Source organism: Urocitellus parryii, chromosome 13 (assembly GCF_045843805.1).
Source record: "Urocitellus parryii isolate mUroPar1 chromosome 13, mUroPar1.hap1, whole genome shotgun sequence".
Classification (NCBI taxonomy): Eukaryota; Metazoa; Chordata; class Mammalia; order Rodentia; family Sciuridae; genus Urocitellus; species Urocitellus parryii.
The window spans coordinates 23,888,959-23,914,477 of record NC_135543.1 but is presented as its reverse complement, the minus strand read 5'-3'; the positions used below and the strand labels follow the sequence as shown (position 1 = coordinate 23,914,477).

Sequence of the window (25,519 nt, the reverse complement as noted above, 5' to 3'; positions counted from 1 at the left end):
GATTTCTTCCCTTCCATTTTGCCCAGCATTACTATTACTTCTATCTTTAAAAGTGGTCTGTCTCTGCAATCTTACTGCCTAAAAGATAAAGTGAATTTTAAAACTCCAGGACAAAACAACAACAACAAAAACTTTCTCTTATTTGAGCTTATACACAATGATTACTATAGAGTGCTGTCTTAGTTGCCTTACAAAGAGATCTGATCTCAGGGAGGCCAAGTCCATGATTCACAAATGCCTTCAGAATTGTGGCTGTGGCCAGGCCCTGACCTTGGAGCTTAGAATAAGCACTCAGTGAACAGGCTACCAACTAAGTATCAGACAATAGGGAGTTAAACTATGGAAAAGCTATTAGTTAATCCATTTTGACAGCCAATAAGACTTCATGCAGTCTAACGATATGGGGACAAGGCTTACACTATAACATTCAGTAAGAAGGCTGGAAGGATAAATGCCCAAACACTGGATGATTCCTAGCAGGCTGGAGTATTACAGGGGATTTTTAACTCATTCCCATTTTCCAGGGATCCCTTCACAATATTTTAGTAGGTCAGTGGTTCTACAATGTGATACCCAAACCATCTGCTTGAGTATCACCTATGAACTTGTGAGAAATGCAAATGATCGCCGAGCCCCTCCCCAGCCCTTCAGAATCAAACTTGATGTGTTGGGTTCAGCAACCTGAGCTTTAATAAGCCTCGCAGCAATTCTTATGCATCCTCCAGTTTAAGAATTGTAACAAATAGGAGTTTCCATTTTCACATGTCTGATTAAAAAAAAAAAAAAGCATCTTCAACTATATTGATCATTTCCAGTTTATATAGTACTTAAACTTACTTTTGTTGAATTCTTAAAGAACAAGTAGTATCCTATCATTAAGGAAGGTTCAGGAAGGTGCTTTGACAATACAACTCTGAAGGCAGGAGATTTTGCCTGGGTAACCACTAAACTTCTATGGATTAAGATTCAGAATATTCTCATTCACTTGGTAAAGGGAGGAGGAGAGAGAGAGGGGACCAGGAAAGGTCCAGGCAAGATCTTGCTCCAGAATAATCTGAAAGCGACTTCATCTTCATCAACAGGGCTTGGGGCTTCTCAGGCAAACTTGAAGCTATTTTGGCACTTCTAGTTCTCAAATGAATTTCTTCCTAATAAAACAGAAAAGGCTGCCCAGGACCAGCAGAAGGTCCACTCCTAACCAGACCATGGCCCAGATAACAAAGAGCCTTGGCCTCAAAGGCAGGGCCTCAAAACTGGCCCAGGGACTATGAAACCCTTTACTTCTACTGTCAGAATTAAGTCCTTATAAAGGGGGAAAGAAAAAAAAGATGGTTTTCTGACCCTAAAACACAATTATTTACAGCAGGAGTGAACCTTTAGGAAATGTTCCTGGCCCTGCACTTTTATCATCTGCTCTGAGCCCTCCCAGCCCAGGCCCTTCTCATGAAGTCCTGGTGACTTAGGCAGCGAACAAAGACAGACAGGACCTGCTCTGACCAGTTCCTGCCATTGCGGCAACCGTTTCCTGAGGATCTTCAGCAGAAATGCCCTCCCCCACCCCCAAAGATAAAATGCTCAAATACTTTGGGGAAAGAATATTCTACCCTAGATTCCCGCCCCCCCTCCCCCCAAAACACACCCTCCCGAGTCAGTGGGCCTTTCAGATCATCTAGTAGTTTCAGTGGAGTAGTTTTTTTGACATGTGATGGCACCAGGAAAGGGGCCAGCAGCAGAGATGGCAATAGATGGCAAAAGGATCATTGCTATAATATGCAGCAGAGTCCAGGGATGCGGAGAATGTGCCACCCAATGCTGGGGACCCGAGGGACACAACCAAGTGAGAATATTCTCCCATCTGTGCTTCACAGCCACTTCCAGGGTTTCTTCCTCCAAAGTGGGCCTCTCAGGAAGAGGCGAGGATGCTGCCTACATAAGGCCCTTCAAGGATTCTTACGATTATCACCCCCAACTCAAGCCCCCCCAGTCCTGCTACCAGCATAGTAACTCCAGCCAGGAAGGCTTTACCTCCATGATGGGACTGGACGCCAGGACCTTCTCCTCGATGTTGGTTTCACTGGCTGAGCCACCGACCGTGGCAAAGTAGCGCATGGCATACTTGGCCGACACCGTCTTCCCAGCTCCCGACTCCCCACTGACTATGATGGATTGGTTCTTCTCATCTCTGGAAGGGAAGCAGCTCTGGTCAGTCATTGGCCAAGGAAAGGCTCTGCTGCCTTTCAGGGACTCTGTCTGACAAAGGGCTGAACCTGCGGCATGGCTCCCACTTTAAGGATGAATGTGAAATGACAGTGTAAAAATAACCTGCTCTCCATCAACAGGCCTGCGGAAGATCCGAAAGCGGGAAGCAGCCAGCCATTCTGAACGGGGTTTACAAATGCACATGACTGCCTTTACCACCCACAAGAAGGCAGAGGAGGCCAGACACTCTCCAGGATCCTGGGCGCAGCACCCCTCCCTCCCTCTTACATACACCCCAAGGATTTACAGATACACTTTCAACTTTGTTTCTCCAACATGCCCACCCTGTGCCACTGTGCAAGTTCTAGTATCTTTGAGAATAAGGATCTTTTTTCTCTTACATTGAGCCTAGCATGCTGACAGGCACGGATTTGAACATTTCAGCTCCTACAGCTGTATCACAAAGTGCATGCTAGTAGCCACAGCCTCATCTTGCCTCACGTTTCCCAGAAATTAGATAGAAGAGCTATCAATTGCAGTATGTGGGAATTCAGGGCAGACTAAATGGAACGCAAAAACAAGATATCCTATGTAGGATAAAAAAAAAATGCATCTACCTTTATCCCCTTAAAACAGTAGGAAGACAGACAAGTAATGGACATTAATCTATCAGGTCTCTGAGGAACATGACTTTAAAAGCAGACAGCAAGAACACTGGTGCCACAGATTTGGGAAAATGAGTTGCTGTAAGGGCTGGACTCAACCACTCCTCCAGTTCCCAAACCCACCACAAGGGCAAGCACTCCAACGCCCAGCACTAGCAACAGTGCCCAGCACAAGGCTCATCCTCAATGTGAACCGCTGGGCTGCAAGCCACTTGGGGCTTTGCTGATTGTAAACCTCTTTTCTAAGTGAAAATGGGTATAGAACTCAGGATTCCTGGTGCCAGCTCCTGTGACTTCCTAGGCAGAGTGGGCCAAAGAAGAACCCAGTAGTCACCACAGGTGGCCTAGCACCTTCTTGCTGGCTATCAACACAGGGAGGCTGAAGCTTACCAACACATGTGAATGAACACTGGCATCTCTCCTGAACTAGGCCAACAGCCAAGAAACCAGAAAAGTGATGTGATGACAGAAAGGAATCTAGTTTGAGATAGACTAGATGGACAGAAGAGAACCACATGGAATGCACAACTTAACAAGAAGTGTGGGAACACCAGGGGAGTCACTGTGAGGGCCAGGCTGAAGAGACCTCATCTGTGAGCCACTCTTCAAGGACATCAAGGTGCTATACAGTCTCAGCTCACACAAGTTGTGAGCAATGGGGAGGGACCCGAGTGCTCTCAGTGGCCAAAAGACACTTAAGATGAAGCTGAAAAAAATGCATCTTTCAAACTCACTATCCAACCAATGACTTGGCAACTTAGACTCCTATCAAGTCATGGGAGATGGAATTACGGTGGCTTTTGGAGATCCTCTTGTAGTTCCAGTATACTGTTGTTATCCTCAGAGCATCTGTCTCTGTGTCCTGTGACATCTTTACACTGAAAGGTGTAATATCATTGCAAAAGCTCCCTGTATGTTGGCATCAAGGAGAACTGGACTGTAGCAGCCAGCCTCTGTGTGCGTGACTTCAAGTAAGTGGATGAGTGCAGGATTCAACTTAGTCTTAGTCCTCAGCAAAGAACCACACAGAATGGAGAGGGACATACTATCCAGCATCCTCAACAAGAACCAACATGTGGATGACAGGGGAGGAAGCCCATCAGCAGGCAGGGAGATGGGAAGTCCATGGCAAACTGGACTGCAAGGTGACCCAGAAAACTAATGTACTTGAGAAGGTAAGAACCAGTGACCCTCGTCTACTTCACTTACAGCCCTGCACTGCTCAGGAAAGAGTGACTCAGACAAGAGGTAGGAAAGTTTTAGGAACAGGCATGCCATTTAAGGCTAAGTAGCCAGTTTATGAGACAAGTGTGGAGAGGTTAGAAGAAAGAATTAAAAGCAGCAATCCGACAAGAATAGCAGGATGAGCAGGTTCGTGGTAGAGACAGTATCAGGAATTATAAATGCCCCCAATGTGGTATACTACATTTGAGGCTCTTTGGAGGAACAAGTATAGGAAATGACCATGAGTGCTAGCTCCTAATTTGATGGATATTAGAGTTGATACTAACATGAAAGCTAGAGTCAGATAAATTCACCTCTTACACCAGTGAGTGCCTTTCAAAATTTCCCTAATTGAGACTGATGTAAAATGTTTGGGGAAATTGATGTCTTATTTAACTCTATGCACCTGTGCACACAGTACCCACATTCCTAACCTACTGCAGGGCCAGGTGCACATTTGGTACGTGTACACTATTGCATCACAGCACCTAAGAGACAACATTGAACAGCACTCTCAATCTCATTCAACACATTATCTTTCCTTCCATTAGACAACTAGAATTATTAGACAACTAGAATTATTAGACAACATTATTAGACAACTAGAATCCACAATACAGGCATTAATGACAGACTTGAATTTCAATTTCAGTTGCACTGTGATTAGCCATCTGACTTTGGAAAAAGTAGTAACTTATTTGACCTCCAGATAATCTCAGTGTAATCTCTTGGGATTTGAATCCCCAAAGCCCAAGCTCTTGATTTGGTAAAGGGATCTCCAATTCATCCTAATACATCTGCCAGATTAGATTTCTAAAGTGCAGCTCTAATTAAATTTTTTCCTTTCAAGAAAGCTAAACAGCAATTCATTGCTTATCAAATCAAGTCCAAACTCCTTAGCTGAGCATTTGAACCCTTCTACAATGCACAACACTGAAGCCCTTAACAGATATGGGGCAAAGTGATATGCCTGAAGTCCTCATTCTGCCATCGACAGACTCTGTAAATCACTTAACTGCATTATAAAGCAAACTTCGCGTCTCATACATCTATCTGCACAAGACTGTATGGGAAGCTCTCCACACCTCCTCTAAGATGGTTTATGGTTCAGCCACATAGGGCTACACAAATCCCTGAAGATGGCACACATTCCCAGCACTGCTGTTTATGGTATCCCAAGGCCACCTTCAACATACCCCCTTCTACTGATGTTCTACCTACGTCAGGAAGTCAGTCTTAACTCCCTGCCTTGGCATCCCAGAAGGCAATTATTTCTCCATCTCCTAGAGTCTCACGTCACTTGTTCTGTGCCACTTTTAAGACACTGACATTTCATCCCACACTGTTGGTCTCCATGGTGGCTTTACCGTGATATGACCGTCAGTCACTTCCTTTTTCTGGTCCTTTGTCTTTTCACTTCTAAAGCACGGAGTCATGACTTCGAATTTCAGTCAAGGGTCTCTTGGAGACCAACAGAAAACAAAGGTAATGAAAATCTCCTTGTCCCAAATTTCAAGTATCCAGGACTGGTAGTAGGGAACATTGGTAAAAGTATGGACTCCTACCCCATGTCCTTCCAAAGTGTGGCTCCCTCCATTGAGTCCAATTACAGAGATGACTTAGTTGGCAACCTGGGCCAATATGCTTTTCAGTAAATCCTTTCTGGAGCCCAAAGATATTCCCTTTCTGTAATAAAGCAAATCACAGTCAAGGAATTTAGTGCCCTGTTATTGCTCACATTCTGGCCATCTTCAGGAAACACCCCAACATAAGTACACCCTTGAAAGCCTGTACTTAGACAAGAGCACAGGACTCCAAAGGGGCTCAGCCATTCCTCAGGTTCCAGGTAAAACGGCAAGTGTGCACATGCATGCACATATACATACCACTCTCCCCCAGCTCACATCATAACCCCTCAGTATTCCAGAGTTGAGATTTAATGGCTTCTAAGCCACTTTTTTTTTTTCTACAAAAGTTTCCCAAACCACTACAGCATTTCAAGTTCATGAGCAGGACGAACCTCCCCTCATCACTTCTATTGGGACCCCCAGGCAACGAGAGTGGTGCAGGTGGCTGTAAAGGGAATTGAGTTCTCCCTACCCAATGGAGTGTGTGCCGATCACCAGGGAGCCACTCTGGAGCAGTGTTTCAAGAACCACTGCTGAAGTGTCACCTTGCTTGGGCTCTCTGCAGATTCATTTGTCACCTGCAGTCTCCAACCAGCATTGTGTACAGACACCAAAGGGAAACCTGGCTCAAGTTACCTCAGAACTGGGGAAGCAGCCCAGATTTTGTCCCAAAGATCTGAGTTCCCAGCACTATCTGGGCAGTGACCGGCAAGGTCAGGTGATCCCTTCTGAAGACATATGCACCCCCTATCCTCCCAACCATGTTCTGACAGCTGCTCATTAAAGCCAAGGCTCCATGAGGGCAGGGCTCCTGACACCAAAACCTATCTAGCCCTTCCTGGCCCAGGGCCCTCTCCAATTAATCACCCCTAGCCTCTACTTATCTGCTCCAGCCAGAAACCTGGGGTCAGCAGAGATTCCTTCCTCTGCCTTGAATTCATCTCCAGGATACAATCTGCTCTATTCTCTGCACTTTCAGTCCAAGCCATCATCATCTCTGACACACATTACACAAAAGCTTTCCAGCCTCCCCTAATATCTCATATGACTTTCTGAAAAGGAATACTGGCTCTATCTCCCCTTGCTTTAAGCCTTTCAAGGGGATTCCTCTGAATAAGAGCCACGCTCTACTGTGTTCGAGGCCCAGCACCTCCTGCCAGCTTCACCACCTGCCACTCTTGATTATATCCGAGCCACATGGGCTTCTTTATTCTCTCGAACTTTGTGGCAGCCTAAAGCTCTTCCAGCTCAAACTGATTTTTCCTTCTTTGATCTCATGGCTCTTAATGCCTGGTATTCAATCATTCTGCTTTATGGCAGCTCAAGGATAACTCCTTTTTAATATAATTAATTAACCACCTATTTACATCATGCTTAAATGGTTTACAAAAGTCTTAGCCATGTACTCTTGCTTATGGTTCACAAAATCCCTGGGTGTCAGCCTTCTTGCTTTAAACAAGTTTGGCAAGGCCAAGTTACATACCCAGAAATCCCCAGCTGGTGAGACCTTGAGCGCAAACTTTGACACAGGTTTCCAATTCTTTGTACGACTTTCCACAACTGCTGTGTTACCACTACATCCTTTGTTTTGTATAATAGAGAAGTCTCAAATGCCCCATAACAAATTTAGCTCTGATGCAGCATTAAATATGAAGCAGGGTCAACATCACACTCAAGCATCACTCTGCAGAAGCCCTTCCATGCACACCCCACCTCCACAGCTTATTGTTTTACTCATCTACCTCCTGCCCACCCCCAATACCCTGGTCTCCAACAATGAACATAAGTCTCCTGATGGCCAATCTCAGATGTAAGGACTTGGATGAGCAGGCCAGCTCCTGGGCTGTGTTAGCAAGAACTGTCACGTGCAGCGGCATAGTGTCTGCAGCCCCCTTGAGCATTATACAAGTATCTGCATAAGAAAACCAAACTTGGTGGTTCCTGCCCTATGTTTAGTCTTTTCATGTTTCACCCACAGGGAGCGGAGGAGCCCCCCCGCCGAGGCTCAGAAAAGCACAACTCTTTCCCCGAATTGGAAACTCTGAGGGATGAAGAGCAAAAGCACTACCTGTTTAGGACCCTGACAACACAATTACAAACAGGAAGGAGGGAAGCCGGGTCTGCCAAGGTGCAGCAAGGAAACCCCATCTCTGAACACATCACTTAGCCCTTCTATTGCTTCCTCCTGTAGTGACAGATGGCCTGAATTTTGGGTGTGTCAGTAGAATGTACACTCTGTTCACTAAGGGATAATCAACCCACCCCCCATGTCTGTTCTACTCCCTTATTGGCTACACCATCACTGAAACACATCATCTACTACAGTAAAAAGTAAAAACAAAACTATGCTAGAGAATAAATAGAAATTTGAATTAAGCTTTTCTGTTCAACAACGTCATCTATGTCAGCACCATGGACAGCGTTAGTAAGTAGGAAATAGAGTAGGGAAACATAGCTACAGTGAAACTTGGGAGCAATGCTAACTTCCAGATGACCACTCTATGTACAGTTTCATACTGTTTTTATAAATTAAGCAAAAACTAAACATTAAGATACAAAATTATATCAATACAAAACACAATCAAAAACCTGATAGTGAGAAGCCAGATTTGGGAAAGTATGAGATAGGAAGACTTGAATTAAAGAGAAATCTGATTATTTGGGGAGGGTATACAGTAGGTAAGTTGAGATTAAAAGTTAAAGTGAGGCAGATTTGGGGCTTGAAACAGAATTGGAAGTATGTGACTAACACTCAAGGGCTTCCTCCCAAGGTCAGAAGCACCATGAAGACACTCGTGCTGCGAGAAGGGGCTGGGTCTGAAGGCTCCCGGGGAGATTCCAAGAAGCCTTCCAACAAGGCAGCCAGGCCTGGATGTGGGAAGGGGCTACATTCTGGGCACCACAATGAAGGGCTCCCGCAGGGCTTAGGTTCCAGGTGTGAGGGCAGCAGATGGGCACGCCAGAGTCCCTTGGCCCTCAGACACCGATATCCTTCACTGCCACTCTCTCCATTCCCAGAGCAGGACTTCACTCAGGCACAGCCCAGAAGTCAACACAAGCCATCAGGAAGGATGCCATAAACGTTAATGAAAGCCACTTCACTGCTGTTCAGCAGAGCTCTGTGTCTACTTGGCAAGATAAAAATGAACCTTTGACAGTGAGAGAGATAAGTACTTAGCACATTTAATAATCAAATATCATTTTCCCACTTGAGTTTCACAGTGACCCTTGGAGTACACTAAGCTCTGTTTATAAACCTCCTAGGTGTAGCATGATATAGGCAACAGAAAAAAAAAAAATCAATCTGCCTTTTCCGTTTACTTATTATTCCCTGCAAGGGCTGTCTCCATCTCAGATGTGATGGCATCGTGGAAAGAGCCCCAGGGGGCTGCGCTAGCCCACTCCTTCCAGGCAGATAAGCAGGAGTACGGTGAGACCCAGCTCTGGATAGGAAGTTCCTTAGTGGGAATGGGAATGCACTAGTTCCTTGATCTTAAAGGGGTTGGGAGGTGATCCAAGATATGCTGCTGCTCTTACATTGTGGTTCCAGACATAGGCTATAGCTCAGCTGTGATATATTCCATATGAAGTGCAGTTCTCTGCCAGTCTCATAACACTTTGGAACTCAAACCTACGGGTTTAGACAAGTGTGAGCAACACAGGCAATGTTTTCTAGAATCTTATACTCTATAGACTTATGTTGGTCAATGTCACTAGCTAGGGGTGAACTATGATACGTGTGTGTGTGTGTGTGTGTGTGTGTATTTTATATATATATTTATATTATATATAATGTAACATCTGCAGCCTGTAATGCCAAGTAAACATTTTCTACCTATTTCAGTTGGTCTTGGATCTACTTTGCAGTGAAAGAGACTTCAGTAGGAGGACTTTTCCATGGCCGGTAGTGCAGCCAGAACCTGGAACGGAGTGTACCTAAAGAACTCAGCTAAATGCGACCTCTTTATGCCCTGCGGTTTGACTAGCTGCCAGGAAGACAGCATCTTTTATTCTCCCTTCACAGATGCTGCTCCAGCCACTAGTCTTATTAAATTTAGGGCCTCCTTAAAGACCAATTTCAGCATCACCCTCACCTCTCCAGGTGGCCCATTAGGAAATCTCATTTCCCTCCATGAATCCAACTGCCATCCCTGTCCTCCACCCCACGTTGTCCACACCCAGAAACGTCCCCAGTCTTCCCAAGTCAAACCCCTGCACCACTGCACATGGAGCCCACATGTCCAAACAGAGCTCTTCAGCTCCCCACGTCCTGCTCTTCGCCCTGCTTCCTCAATGGCACAAGGACCGACAAGGCTGATTTACCAGGAAGTACCTACAGGAGAAGGGGAGGAGCCGAGTCACACCACTTGCTGTTCCACAAATATTGAGAGTCAAGTTGGCAGGAAAATTGGCTTTATTAAAAGCTTGTTTTCAGAGTAGATAGAATAAACTTATCATTTCAAAAATTCCATCTTCTGAAGTTTAGAGCAAAGCTTTTCTGAAAGGCAGCATGCCAAGTGAGACACAAAGGGCAGGAAATGTACATTTGCAAATTTAGCCAGGCTGCTTGAGGTGGGCCAGGCAGGGGCTACCTCTACTCTCAGCCAGCTTGGCGCCCCAGGCCAGGGGACAACCTTTCAGTCTTTACCCTCAGCATAAGCTAACTGTTCAATTTTCCAGGGGCCTTTAATTTCAGTCTGTTTTAAAAGAGGGGACCTTCAAATCTTCATCATGTTGAATTAGGCCCCAGTTTCCTTAGTAAGACTCCTAGAGCACAAGAAATAAAATCAAGAATCAATAAATGGGGTGGATTCAAACTAAAAAGCTTCTTAGCAAAAGAAAATCAGTGAGGTGAAGAGAGCTTACAGAATGGGAGCAAATTTTTGCCACTCGCACGTCAGCACTAATCTCTAGGGTATATAAAGAACTCAAAAATCACACAAACCAAGTAACCCAATCAATAAATGGGCCAAGGAACTGAACAGACACTTCTAAGAGGATATACAATCAACAAATCTATGAGAAAATGTTCAACATCTCTAGTGATTAGAGAAATGTAAATCAAAACAACTCCAAGATTTCATCTCATTCCAGTCAGAATGGCAGCTATTAAGAATACAAACAATAAGTGTTGGCGAGGATGTGGGGGAAAAGGCACACTCATACATTGCTGGTGGGACTGCAAATTGGTGCAGCCAATATGGGAATCAGTATGGAGATTTCTTGGAAACTTGGAATGAAACTACCATTTGGCCCAGCTATCCCACTCCTTGGTTTGTACCCAAAGGACTTAAAAACAGCATACTACAGGGACACGGCCACATCAATGTTTATAGCAGCACAATTCACAATAGCTAAATTGTGGAACCAACCTAGATGCCCTTCAGTAGATGCATGGATAAGTATATCCATGTATATATGTGTATATATACACAAAGGAGTATTACTCAGCATTAAGAGAATAAAATCATGGCATTTGTGGAGATGGAGTTGGAGAATATAATGTTAGGTGAAGTAAGCCAATCCCCCAAATCCAAAAGCCGAAGGTTTTTCAGACATGAGGATGCTGAACCTTAATGGGGGTTGGGAGAGGAAATTTAGATAGGGCAAAGGGGAGGGAGAAGGGAGGAGAATGAGATGGACATCATTACCTTAAGTACACGTATGAAGATAAATTATGATCCTACTTTGTGTACAACCAGAGACATAAAAAATTGTGCACTATACTTGTACTTTGAATTGAAATACATTCTGCTGTCATAACTTAGAAAATTTTTTGAAAAAGAGGACCTTGTTGTTAACTACCCTGGACCCTCTTCTCTCCCCCTTCCTGCACTAGGTCAGGCAGACTTGTTCAATGTATCTTTAAAAATGCATAAAAATATAAATATATACAAATAGATACACAAACACTTATAAATAACCTTTATTTTATCCATCCCCCAAACCCTGTTCCTTATCCCCTCTCTCCTGGATCCCAGAACAATACAGCTGTTCTCCCTGTGATGTCATCCCCTCCTCTATCCATTCCTTCTCACTGTGGCTGGAAAAATATTACTGAATACTCATCTGAACATCCTAGACCCTGCTCGACACCCTTAGGACAAGACCCTGTGGGCTTCAGGGTCCAGGATGGTTTCAGCCCTCCTGGACCATCCCCAGGGCTAAGTGTAGGCAGAGGTGTCAGGGTGTGCACAGGGAGGGAAAACACAGGCAGTGGTCAGGGAAGAGGTGACACTTAGAGTGCTCGGATCCCAATAGGTATGTCATGGTCTCTGATCACAACCTAACCACAAAGCATCGTTTCCTCACTGTAGATTTCCCCACTCTGTACATCAGGGACACCAGTGGAGCTTATGAAGCCTTCCCTGCTTACAAGACCATAATCTCTAGTAACTGGGGAAAGGGGAAACCTGGATATTGATTTTTAAAATTCCACAATTAATTCTAATTAGTTCTGCGGAGGTTAAGAACCACTGCTAGAGATTCAGCAGCTTTGTTGTTAAGAAGGTCCACTATACAAATACGCAAAGGCACAGCAATTTAAACACCTTGTCACTTATTCATAATCAGTATAACCCACATCAATGCAACATTTTTAAAGATTAGCTTAAGAAACTAAAGTCTTTTACATTTGGGAATGTGTTAACTCCTCTTTACACCTGCAGGCAATAGGAGCCTTTACATTTACTTCCAAATTCCAGTTAATGGTTTATAATAAATCGCCTAGAAATCAGTTTCCTCGTTAATTGGATTTATACTGTCAAATTCCACACAGTTGGAATAGCAGTGGTCAGCTTTGGATGTTAGAGGCAGAGGTGCCCATGCATTAAGAAAAGCATCCTGATGCTGCCTACTGCCCACAGTTGGGAGAAATGAGCAGTGTCACATTATGTCCTTCAGGGGTTCTGAACCTGGGATGCAGATTCCCAGCAGGTCCTAAGACAGAACCCAGAGTAAGCTGATGGAATAAAAAACATCTTCACTTGTACTGAAGATAACAACTGTGACATCTCCTTCCTTTAAAAATATACCAGGAAATCACAGCAGTGTTAGCAAAATCTAAGGCTTTTAGCTCTCGTATTACAGCTGCTGTAGGATCATTAAATATTTATACTCATCACTACTTCAAAATGATGGTATTAGATCTGCCCCTTATTTCAAATTCTTAGAACATTTTGGCAACTTTCAGTGCAGTTTCCTTTAAAAAACTACAGAAATCCTTGATTTTGCTTCTTGACCCACAGAGCCTAAAATAGTTATAATCTGGCCCTTTATAGCAAGGGTATCTCAACTCTGCCAGGACTTTCTGCTAACCTTAACACATAGCCATAACACATAGCCATAACACCATAACACATAGCCTAGCACAGACCACAGCAACAGTGTAAAATATCCCAGACAATAACTTTTTAAAAGTTTCTTTCTTGATTAAAAAATAAAAGACCCCCTCTCTTAGTGCACTTCAGGCAGTAGAAGTATGCTGGGAAACATTCTGCTGGAGGTGTTTACCATGGATACGGTGCCTGAGGTTGGGTCACCTCACCCATCCGGGCCTCAAAAACTTGGAGCAATGGTCTAGTCTGGCCCCTTCACTACATCAATTTTTCCTGGTGGCCTTGTTCAATCAGACTGCTGGAGCCCAGGCCCAGGTTCTAGTTCAGCAGGGTAGGAATAGAGCCCATGAATCTGCATTTCTGACTAGGTTCTCAGTGACGCTCCTTCTGCTGGTGGGCACCCCGAGAACCACTGTACTAGATGATGCCCCCAGCCCTCTAAGTTCAGACTTCTCTTCCTTGGGCCTGAAATGGAATCTACTTCCATTTCTGGAGTGTCTAGAGGGTAAGGGGCTAGCTGGAAGAACAGTATTCATCTGCACCCCTCCTTCCACTGCTATAAGGCTCCCACATGTCTCAAAGATACTAAGTAAAGCTCTCCTATTCCTCCTCCCCTAAGACCACACAGCCTCTGCCCTCAAGACCCAGACACTGCTCTTTGAATGACTGAAATGTTTGAGACATTGGGAATCTGGGGGCAGGGCTTAGCACCAAGTTGATCAAGAACTAGAAAGCCACTGTTACAGTTTGGATATGAGGAGTCACCCAAAAGCTGATGTGTTAGATAATGCAAGAATTTTTACAGGTGAAATGATTGGGTTAAGACTCTCATAACCCAATCAGTGAATTAATCCTGGTAGGGATTAACTGGGTGGTAACTGTAGACAGGTAGGGTGTGGCTGGAGGTGGCCAGTCTCTGGGGGTGTGCCTTTGGGGTGTGTACCCTGATGAGTAGACTTCCCGGTTGCCATGCCCCGAGCTGCTTTCCTCCTCTACGCCCTTCTACCATGATGTTCTGCCTCACCTTGGGCCAAGAGCAGTGGAGTTAGCTGTTTTGGGATGGAGACCTCTGAAACTACAAGCCAAGTAAACTTTTCCTCTTGTTGTTCTTGTCGGGTCTTTTGGTCACAGCAACAAAAATCCTGACTAAAACATCCACTTTAGGAGACATGACTAGATGGTATAAGGCCCAAGGAATAGCAAGAACTACCAGAGCATGGTATACTTTAGGCCTGTAAATATTTGATCAGTAAATACATAATGTGATTGGGAAAGAAACTTGAAATATAGTTTGGCTATAGAAATGAATTATTAATTACAGCCATTCAACATCAACTATTTAATATTTATGCTTAAATTACCAGACAGCATAACAATTATGAGTATCATTAAGCATGTTACAGTAACTCTGCTGTAGGCATTCTTCAATTGCAAAAGTAAACACTCAATTTTCATAGTGTTTTGCCTATGTAGCTTTGAAAATTAGATTATTCTCTCCAGGCACAGAGCCACACATCTGCAATATGGGAATCTGAGTGCCCCAGGAATCTCACTTCCAACCCCTTATTCCAGCCAGAAAACTCAAGTCTTCTATAGGTAGATAAAAGAAGAGCTTCAATTAAACAGTTGTAAAGCTTCTAGGGAACCCCAAGCTGGGAATCGAGTCTCAGGCCACAGTGACATCTGCAACTTCCCTTCTCACCGCTTCCAAACGAGCAAAGACTCCTGCATCAAAGGCTTTCCCAGGAGGAGGGGATGGGAAAAAACGCTTCAGGAGACACAGGTATGGACGTGACACGAGATCAAGGATTCACACGTCTCTTGGGGGCAACGTCAGCTAGGGGGCCAGCAGCACAACTGCAAGGCCAGCAGGAAGAGGTCTCGGGCCACACGTCCATGTTCTGGGTGTCAGAGCATGTTTTCTCCCTTCAGTGAGGACTCTAAAGAGACCATGGGCATCCCCAGGACTGAGAACACAGAATTGAGGAATAAAGACAGTGTTTACTTTCCTACTCTACTTTCTTCAAGACTCAGAGGAACACTTCAGTTCCCATGCCCATGATGAAATCTGGATTCCACAAGAACTGGCTCTTCACCGAGTTTTTCCATCAATTTCTCTTTAACATGCTCATCCTTATCTTCCATACAAACCAGTCTTTCCCCATTCCAGATTTTGGCCATTTTACTAGCATGCCCCAAAGACAAAGCACAGACACAGAAAATGAGAGACTGTCATGGGAAAGGATCTCGTTTGTCCAAAAAGGAATTTGTTTGGTTCCATTCTGATGCCCCAGGAGCTACCCCTAAGATGGGTCTGGATTAGAATTCCACTGCAACCTGCACTATGGTGCCTCACCAGGGACCCCAGGCCTAGTGGGTCCCCCTAGCACAGACCCTCACAGGGCTGTCCACTGCAAGATGAACAGGACAAGGACAAACCATAGAATGCAACGTGAGGCCGTGAAAGGCAACCTTAGGGCAGGGTGTGGGAGAACATGAAGACCTACGCAAGAGACCTTCCTGACTCAGCAAGTTTCACCCCCACCCAAGTAGAAGTTGTGCTAATGGCAAGTCAAAAAGACCTGCTATAAGTACAAGTAACACCCAAGTCTACTGGCTTTAGACTACTCCCATAGTCATGTTGTTTTCCCCTTACGTGTTTCTTCATGTGAAAATTTTGAGTTTCCTTTTTTTATGGTGCATTATAATTCCACATGGAAGTGGGATTCATCGTTGCACATTTGTCCATATTTGTACAGGCATGCAACATAATTTGGTCAATCATTCCCCCAGTATTTCCTTTTTTCTCCCTTCCTTCCTCTCCCCCACTCTATTGATCTCCGTTCAGGGGGATCCCCATGCCCCCCCACTTTTTGTTTCATCTTTCCAACTGAGAGAAAACATACAACCCTTGACTGAGTTTGGCTTGTTCCACCTAACACAATGCTCTCAAGTTCCATCCATTTTACTTCAAATGACAATTTCATTCTTGACAGAATAAAACTCCATGGTGTGTATATATGCCACATTTTCTTCATCCATTCATTCACCGAAGGACACCTAAGCTGGTTCCATAGTTTGGCTACTGTGAATTAGGCTGCGATAACCAGGGATATGTGTTGTAGTAAGATGATTAATTTTTTTTTAATTTTTGTATATTAGAGATTGAACCCAGGGGTGCTTAACCACTGGGCCACAGCCCCAGCCCTTTTTATTTTGGATAAGATCTTATATTAAGTTGCTTAGGGCCTAAGTTGCTGAGGTTTGCTTTCAACATACAATCCTCCTGAGCCACCGGGATTACAGGCATGCCGTCACTGCATCCATCTGATGACCAATTCTTTAGGATATTTATCAAGGAGTGGCATTGCTGGCTCATAGGGTGGCTGCATGCCCAGTCTTGAAAAACCATACCAATTTCCAGTTGTACCAATTTATAGTCCTACCAACAGCGTAAAAGTGTTCCTTTTTTCCCACATCCTCTCCAGCACTTAATGTTTGAATTCTGGAAAGCTATCATTCTAACTGGTGATGAAATCTTGTTTTAATTTTACATTTCCTTAATTCCTAAAATGTTCAACTTTTTTTTTTTTAAACACTTGTTGGTCATTTGTATTTCTTATGAAAATTATCAGTTTTTTAGTTCACTTGTCCATGTATTAATTGTGTCAATTGGTTTTAGTGTTAAGTTTTTCAAGTTCTTTATATATTCTGAATATTAATCTGTCAGAAAAGTAGCTAGCAAGTGTTCTCTCCAATTCTGTAAGTTCTCTTTATGTTCATTTCCTTTGCTGTAAAGAGTTTAAATTTGAGGGCTGGGGATGTGGCTCAAGTGGTAGCGCGCTTGCCTGGCATGCGTGCGGCCTGGGTTCGATCCTCAGCACCACATACCAACAAAGATGTTGTGTCCGCCGAGAACTAAAAAATATCAAAAAAATTCTCTCTCTCTCTCTCACTCTAAAAAAAAAAAAAAAGTTTAAATTTGATACTGTCCCACTTAACTCTTGGCATTATTTCCTTAACTTATAAGTCCTATTGAGAAAGCCATTGTCTGTACTTGTATGTTGGAATATTGACCCTACATTTTCTTCTAAGAGTTGCATAATTTCTGGTGTAATTCCTAGGTCTTTGATTCATTTTCAGTCGACTCATGTGCAGGGTAAAAAAGATAGTCTTATTCTTCTACATACTTGTTAGAAATCTTCATCTCCTATACCCATTTCACATACAAATCTTGTCTAACCCCCCAGGCCTAATTCCAAGGCCATTTTAGGACATCTACCCCGAAGACTCACCTGAAAGTAGGCGCTTCTCTGAGGGCCATTGTTCCACACCTGGATATCTGCTAGGTGGCTGCTTTCTGTGCCCATAGAGCAAGCCGACTCAAAGCTGAATATCTCGAGAGCCACACTAAGTTGCTGAGCCTGACATCAGAAGTCCAGCCTCCTTTCCTCTAACCATGCCAGAGCCCCTCAATCATCACGTATCCAACCACAGGAGAGGCTTCTGAGTGACACCTGCTTCAGACCGAAAGCGTTGAAGCAAAGACAACCAGTCTCATAGCTTAGAAGATAATTCATGTAACCATGGCATTCAGAGCACAGAGGAAGCACACAAGGATGTCAGCCCTATTTATCTCTAGCACCCTTTTATTCATGGGTCTCTCTGGTACCATGTCCCAGGTCTGTGGATCCTGGGATTCAAATGAGTTCCATCCATAAAGTCTCTAAACACATCTGAGTCCTCAAAAGAGACTCGCTTTAATGGGCTGGAAAAGATCCAATAATGGAAAGTAAATCAATCATTCATTAGGCTGGCAGGAAAACTTGCAGATTCAAAACAGGACTCTAACAAATCTAGACCTGAGGAGTACGGCTCCCTTCTCGGTCACATAGGCTTAGGATAGTATTTTACAGCTACTATCCGATAGTGTAAAATACTATCCCACAGTTCTAAATATGACACCTCGCATGGCATCCTGCCCACCCACAGCCACCTGAGATTCAAAGATGGAAAATGAAGTCATCTCAGGAGACAAAGTTACACTTAGGTCAATCCCTGAAGTTCAGCAGTAACAGCCTCAGGCCAACACCAGACGGGCTTCTAAGACCACTCACAGGAGCCACCATCAACTTGGGCTGAGTGGGCAAGTAACCAGGACTGATGTTCTCATCCACAGTCTCATGGATTGCCTGCCTCGCCTCTCACACGCTTCTGCAGAGCATGTGTTAAGTGGCCAAGAGTTAGCCACAAAATACTAGACTTGGGTAACAGAAAACCAGAATTCGTAAGAATTAACTGCCTCATGGGTGACCACATCAAAAATCTACTTACTCTCCTGCTGACAACAGAGGTCAATTGCTAACACTCCTTCACTCAACTTATAGGGACAAGATCTGTCGCGACCCCTTGCCCGCAAGGAAGAGGCAACTCAGGAATCTTCTTTCAGCAGTTTATTCAGGCCCTTGTTTTGACATGTCTTTTAGCTTGTTTCTCTCTCTACTACTACTCCTACTACCACTACTACTACTACTACATGCCCCAGCCTTAATAAAGCAGATAAAGCCCCAATGCACAACTGCCACGTGGATCTTTCTCATAGGGTGTTTTACAGCTACGTGCCAACTCTCCCAAAATAAGGAGTTGTTTATCACAGGCCACGGCGCTTATCAGCGCCATCTTGTAATGGCGGCCACAGTACACAGAAACGGCTCACCACAAAGATCCAGTACGAAGCTGTGGCGATTTTTTTGAAGACCAGATTTCCAACTACAAGACCCAGTGCTGCTCCTTCCACCTCTACTACCAAGGCCAGCAGAGGATGGCAAAGACATTTCCCATTGGCTGTAGCCCCAGGAGTCTTGGGGCATGGCTGGGGAGCAACCAGGGCCGAGGACCCAAGAGGGAGTTCTACCTCCATGTCAGGAATCTGTGACCCTCTAGAGTTAACTCTTCCCATTTTTCCTTCAAGTGTTTTTAAAAAAACAAAACACAAAGGAAAACCAGGCTAGGTGCCTCATAAATGTCACCAAGGCTGTCAGCCTAAGGTAGAGGAGCCAGGAGCTTAAACAATTCAGATGACAGAAGCAGAACTTAAAGAGGTTGTGGGCCCATGAAAGAGTTCAGGCAGAGTCACACGTTAACTATACTCATGAAGACACAGTGGTCTTCCTTCAGGAGGATTTGTGGGACGTTTCCACCCAGGGCAAGATACTTCTAGGAGCCTCAATTTCCTCATTGTGAAGGAAAGCATGAAGGATGCCCTAACCCCTGCATTCGGGGCATCATGCCATCATGGTGGGCTGGCCATGGGATGCTGACATTCTCCCACTATAACATGGCACCTGCTTACTACCCACAGTAAATGGAGCCCAAACTTTCTCTAAGGAACCATGAGTGCTTCCTTTCAACAGATTCAAGTGCATTCTCCTTATTCTTCATCTAACTCCCACCTAAAAATACAGACTTTACTGGGCTATAGTACTCTGGCCAACTACACATGCACACAGGGCACGTGCAGCTGCCCCAGGAGAACACTAGTGCTCACCACTCACACATCACCAGGGCTGAAGAAAGCAGGATTTCCTAACTCCCAGCATCTCTGAACCCTGAGAGACATGCTTAGCCGGTCACATCAGGAACTTAGCAGGCATCTGAGGTCCCAAGTATGGGGAAGAGGTGTGGTGTTCTAGCTCCACCGTTCTGGTTGGGTGGGGAGAAGAGCCAAGAATGAGCGGAGCCACTGTTTTATGTGGAATGTTCTCAGGTCCTGTGAAATGGGAAGCATTTCTTCATAGTGTGCACAAACTTCTCACACCAAGGGAAGGGGTGGGAACAGCTTAGTAGCTGCAACTGTCTGGCTACTCTCTACACCTGCACAAGGTAAAGTTGCATTTTTTGTTTGTTTATTTTTAGTATTTATGTTTTTAGTTGTAGTTGGACACAATACTTTGGTGCTGAGGTTGGAACCCAGGGCCTTGCATGAGCAAGGTGAGCGCTCTACTGCTGAGCCACAACCCCAGCCCAAATTTTTAAGTTTTAAGCATAGGAAACTTGCTCCTTGAGTTGCTGACACTCAAAGGGACTCACGTCTAGCACTTCCAGAGACAGGAACATTTGGGTTAAAATGCAGAGACAATCAGCGGTCTGCGTACAGAGAAAGAGGGGCTCCAAGAGGGCCGAGAGTGTGCCTATGCGGCAGAGCTTCCAGAATCAGGATAAATTAGATGTCTGAACACTGACAGCCTCAAGGCCGATCTTGACCAAGAGGAGACTGCACAGCTGGGAAGTTCAGAGCCAGCAATTTGCTGTACAATAGATTCATGGAACAGAGACCAGAAGGGCTCTAACTGAAGAGTTTTGGCTCTTCAGTTGTAAGGTAACTTTGGGGCCTAAGTATGTAACTACCTGGTGTTGGGGGCAAAGAGTGATCACCTCAAATCGTCAACCTCCTTTTTTGTCAAAAATTAATAATGGCTTCCCTTCAGTAGGGTGACCATTTTAATGTGAATAACTGATCACTCCTTTGGAAAGGAGTTTTGAGGGTCCTCACACATAAATGGCTATAGCGGGGAGCAATGTAATTAAAACCATCTTTCAGTATTTTCAGGTCCAGATTAGTTTTAAAAAAAAAATCTTAAAAACAAGCAATATTCTGGGCTTTCATTCAATTCCAACTGTTTATTTTAGTGATAATAAAGGAATTCCCCTATTTGTGAAACACTAAGAATAATTTACCATTTAGAGTCACTTATCAAAGTTTTGAATTTGAAGAAATATTGCTGGAATAGCAGGGTGAGGGAAACCTGGTTGCCAGATTTATTTTTATACCAGGGATTGAACAAGAGTGCTTAACCACTGAGCCCCATCCCTAGCACCCTGCCAGCCCACCCCCCCCTTTTTTTTTTTTCCAGATGGTCTCACTAGGTTGCTTACAGCCTAAGTTGCTAAGGACTGCTTTGAACCCGTGATCTTGCCTCAGTCTGAACTGCTGGGACAGATATTTCCTTTGAGAACACACCACGATATTGCATCCTGAGGGAGCTCACGGTGCCCCTATTCCTTTTCCACTGACACAAGCAGACATCTCATTCAAATGCTGCACTGGTCCCACCTGCTCAGTAAACTGCTCCAATTGTATCAAGTTTTGTCTTTTTGTGGGGGGGGGGGTCTCTGCCAGGAGAGCTGGACTGTGCTCCACCTTATATTTGATTTGTTCCCATCTGGAACACGTCAAGGTTCTTGCCAGTACCAGGGTTGCCTCTAGTCCTGGCTGCCTAGAAGTACCATAAGGAGCACAGCCACGCAGGGAAGCCCACCTCGCCCATCTGCTCATTCACAACTTGGTGTAGAGAGAACAGAGAAAGGCCCTCAGACCCCAGGAAGATCACAATGCTGGGCCATCTTGACCTTCAGATACAGTTTGCTGCCAGGTAGAGCAAGACAAAATGGAAACATTTGAGCTATCACTTGCCTTGCTGTGCCTGATGCAATGTGCACGAGAGCACATCAGCCCAGGATCCAATCCAACATGATCCCAATTTCCAAAGGGTTTCTTTGATTTTTTTTTTTTTAATCTCACAAAGCTTGCATTTTTAGAGGCTAGGTTCTAACTGGAGGGGAAAACCCCTTTTTAAATGAGGCATGTTTATTTGCATGTTGATTAGCAGGTGTGGCCGAGAATTCATCTCGAGGTAGTATGTTATATACAGAAATACAAACCTAGCACAGTACTAATGCATGATTAGTCCCATTTGCCCCTCTGCCCACATTCCACCTGTGTCCACTTCACTTTATCAAGTCTTGGCTCAATACCTTCCAAGAGACCCTTCCTCTCCATCTCCTCAAAAAATGGCATCCCAACGATCTTAAAGCATTTATGTCACCCTGAAAAGAAACTCCTTGCCTACCAGCAATTGCTTCCCCCTGCCCACCACCCCCATATCCTACCCTCACTTTTCATATCTAGACTTGCCCATTCAGGACACCCCAGGTAAAAGGAGTATGGGATGTGGCCTTTTATGAATGGCTTATATTCCGTCAGCATAATGTTCAAGGTTCATCCATTTTATAGGATTGATCGATGTATCAGTGTTTCATTCCTTTAAGTAGCTGATCGACGCAATATTCAGTTGCATGGATGGATTTTTTTTCTTTCATTTTCAGTTGATAGATATTTGGGTGATTGCCAGTTTGAGATATTACAAATAAACACTTCTGTGAGTATTCATGGAAAGAATGTTTTGTGGACATATGTTCTCATTTTTCTTGGGTTAAATGTCTTATGGATGTAAGTGGCATTGTAAGTTTTCTTCAAGCATAGGCAATGAAAATCCCTTTTACTTCAAGCCCATCAAAATCTAACTAAAAAGATGCCACACCACACACTACTCAGGAACAATTCCAATGCCCGTATTTCGTAAGAAAGCCGTTTAGTATTTTAAAACAGCTGAGATGGTGCAGAAATCCCTTAACCCCAAGGTCTCATCTAATAAACATTTGAACTAAAGGCCTGTTTATCTAATCAAACGTTTTTAAAACCGATACCACTCACTAAACTGGTTTAGCATGCTCGACTCCTAGAGGACAGTTACCATTAAATTTTCACTGCCTAAAGGAACTGAAAAATTCAAATCTACCTTATCAGAAACCAATTTGTGGTTTCAAAATGACTTAGGCAATCGTTTTGTTTCTTGCACATGACCTCAAATCATCTGTTATAAGAATTATTTTCCCTTTCATTTATAGACTTCCACTGGATGATACATTCTGTATACTTTTCTTCATTTGGCTGTGAGGCACTTTACCCTTGGCACGTGTATTTTGTGCAAATTATCCACCTTTTAAAAGACATGTTGGCTGGGTATACCATACTGCTTGCTGTAGAGTTCCAGCTACTAGGAAGGCTGAGGTAGGAAAACTGCTCAAATTCAGGAATCAGAGGCCAGTATGGGCAACAGGAAGTCTTGTCACTTAAAATCTTCGTTTTTCAATATGAAAATTTTAAGCTGGATATGGCTGGCCAAGTAATTGCTTTATGAAGATAATGTTAACAGCCGACTCTCATACAGTCCCTTCCCGGGTTCCATATGCCAGGCGTTTTGTAAGTATCCTCTGACAATCCCGAAGGTCCTATTGTCATTCCATGTTGCAGATGAGGAAACAGAGCTGAGGAGACTTGCCTGAGGTCACAGAGCTGGGTAAGTGGCAGCCTAGCTCCTGCATCACTGCTCAGAACATAATGGCACACTACTGCTTACAGACGGGAAGGGGTCTGTCCTGATAACATGACATCATAGCAAATGGTTTAGTGGGGCATCTTTTCCACGACCACTCTCAAGCCAATAATTGGAGGTCTTAAGCAGTTTAAGGATCACAGAGTTATTATCGATTAAGAAGCTAACACTTTCCTCTGACTGGCTCAGATGAAGATCTATGCCCCAGACCCTGCAAAAACCTGGCCCGCACTACTATGCTTGCTCATCTGAAGGAAGAATACTGTGAAACCATGTCACACTCCAGAGTCATTTATTCTCACTTGGGAGATAAGACAGTAAATCAAACATATGGATGTGCACAGCAGACTCCAAAAGAAAACCTTATTTAAGTTTGAAAAAAGTTCATAAACATGATTTCTAAATCACTATTAGCAAGCACTGGAGACATTCTAAGCTATTATACAATATAAACGTGCAGAAGTCACAGGTCTAAATATTTTATGATTTCTACAAGATGGACTAAACTCCAAATGAGAGGACACAAACTGCTCAGCAGCCAGCCCGTCTTCACTGTCCTCCCATTTTCTTCCCAGATCATTACAGAATGCGTCATCTACCCTTCTCCTGCTGGCCACTGTATCGTTGCGTAAGACACAAGCCTGTTCTGGATTTATCCCATTCATCAGAAGTCACTCATTTTCTGGTCCAGCATCTTGGAGCCTGGTGTTTAGCTTGCCACTTCACTGAAAAATGGTCTCAAACTAATTTGCCCTGATGACACGACGCAAGCTTCATTTGAGCCAAGCACATGGTGGTTTAAGTATGAAGGCTTCCCAGTTCACATGGAGACGACACTGAACAAAACTGCGGTCTGCCCCTGGCCAAGATTCCTCTACTGGAATCGAGGAGTCTGGTATCCTAACTCCTCAGCACACATTCAACTCAGAGTCTAGGAAGAGCCCTCTGTTCCCTGATCCTTAAATCATCTTAGAACAAGATGGGCCAAAAAATCCCTAAGGAACCTTCTGTTAAAGTCTGATTCTGTCCCCCCTTTTTCCTATGTCTCTCCCACCCCAACTTTGACAAGTATAAGGCAGCATAGATGAGATCATCCATGGCCACCACAGACCAGGACAGGGGTGGCCATTATCAGTGTGGTATCCTAAGTCTTTAAGGCCACACTCGAGCTCACTCAACCCCAAACCCTGTAGCCCACCACTGCTCCTTAGGTCACTAGTTTACCAAGGGCCATGGTCACTTCACCTAGCCACCTGCACCTCTCTGCATCAAGGCTGTCAATCCATAGCACACATAGCAAGTCTGGCTTCAGACTTGCTTAGAATATGTGTGACTTATTCTTATGTCCTCCACCTCACCCCCAGTTTTTCAGGCAACATTTTGGGAAAAATACATTTTTCCAACATCTCTTTGTTTGCCCTGTGCTAAGACTGTCAGGAGTCTCAGCACGTGAGGAAGAAAACCTGGAACATACCCTCCACTTCCTACCACCACGCCTACTACCTCCAGGCAGTGGTATCTAGCTTTCCCCCTCCCATCAGGCAGAAGAATCTGCCTCCCCATGGAGTGGCCTTCCATGGCTCTGATCTCATCTCTGCCCTCTTACTCCACAGCCTTAACTGTCCCCACTCCCAGCTCCCCCAGCAGGGTTTTCACAGAGTGACATAACTTAGCATGAAACGGACACGCTGCCCCATCCCTGCTGGTGAGGAGAAAGGATCTGAGGGCTAGAAGCCATACAGGCAAAGCCAAGGCAGCTGAGAGGCTGCAGCACGGCCTTGGGGAGTTGGGCCCTCACTCCAGCAGCAGGGCAAACATCCAAGTCCACAGCCTGTTTTAGGTAGTTTTTCCACCACTGTAACCAAAATACCAAGAACAACTTAGAGCAGGAAAAGTTTATATGTGGCTCAAGAGTTTCCGAAGTCTCAGTTCAGACGGCCAACACCATTGCTCTGGGCCCCAGTGAGGCGGAACATCATGGGGGAAGAGCATGGTGGAGAGAAGCTCTTCCCTTACAGCAGCAAGGAAGGAAAGGGGTGAGGAGCCACAGGGAAGATGCATCCTTCCAGGTCACCCCCCCAGTGACCACCTTCTCCAGCCACATCAGCCTACAGTTACCACCCAACCATCCAAACTAGGATGGGCTATTAGGTTACAGCTCTCAATTCCATCTTCCCACCCCTGAACACAGAAGCTTCTGAAGGACATTTCATATCAAAACTGAAACAAGA

At 44.5% G+C, this 25,519-nt stretch overlaps 1 protein-coding gene across 1 annotated transcript in view; it reads right to left on the bottom strand.

The window, feature by feature from the left end:
• Positions 1-25,519, bottom strand: part of Myo5b (myosin VB) — a 194,518-nt gene that overhangs the window by 142,915 nt on the left and 26,084 nt on the right. Inside the window, exon 5 of the mRNA XM_077792393.1 lies at positions 2,026-2,182. Coding sequence (XP_077648519.1) covers positions 2,026-2,182 — 157 coding nt within the window. The remainder of the gene's footprint in view (positions 1-2,025; positions 2,183-25,519) is intronic.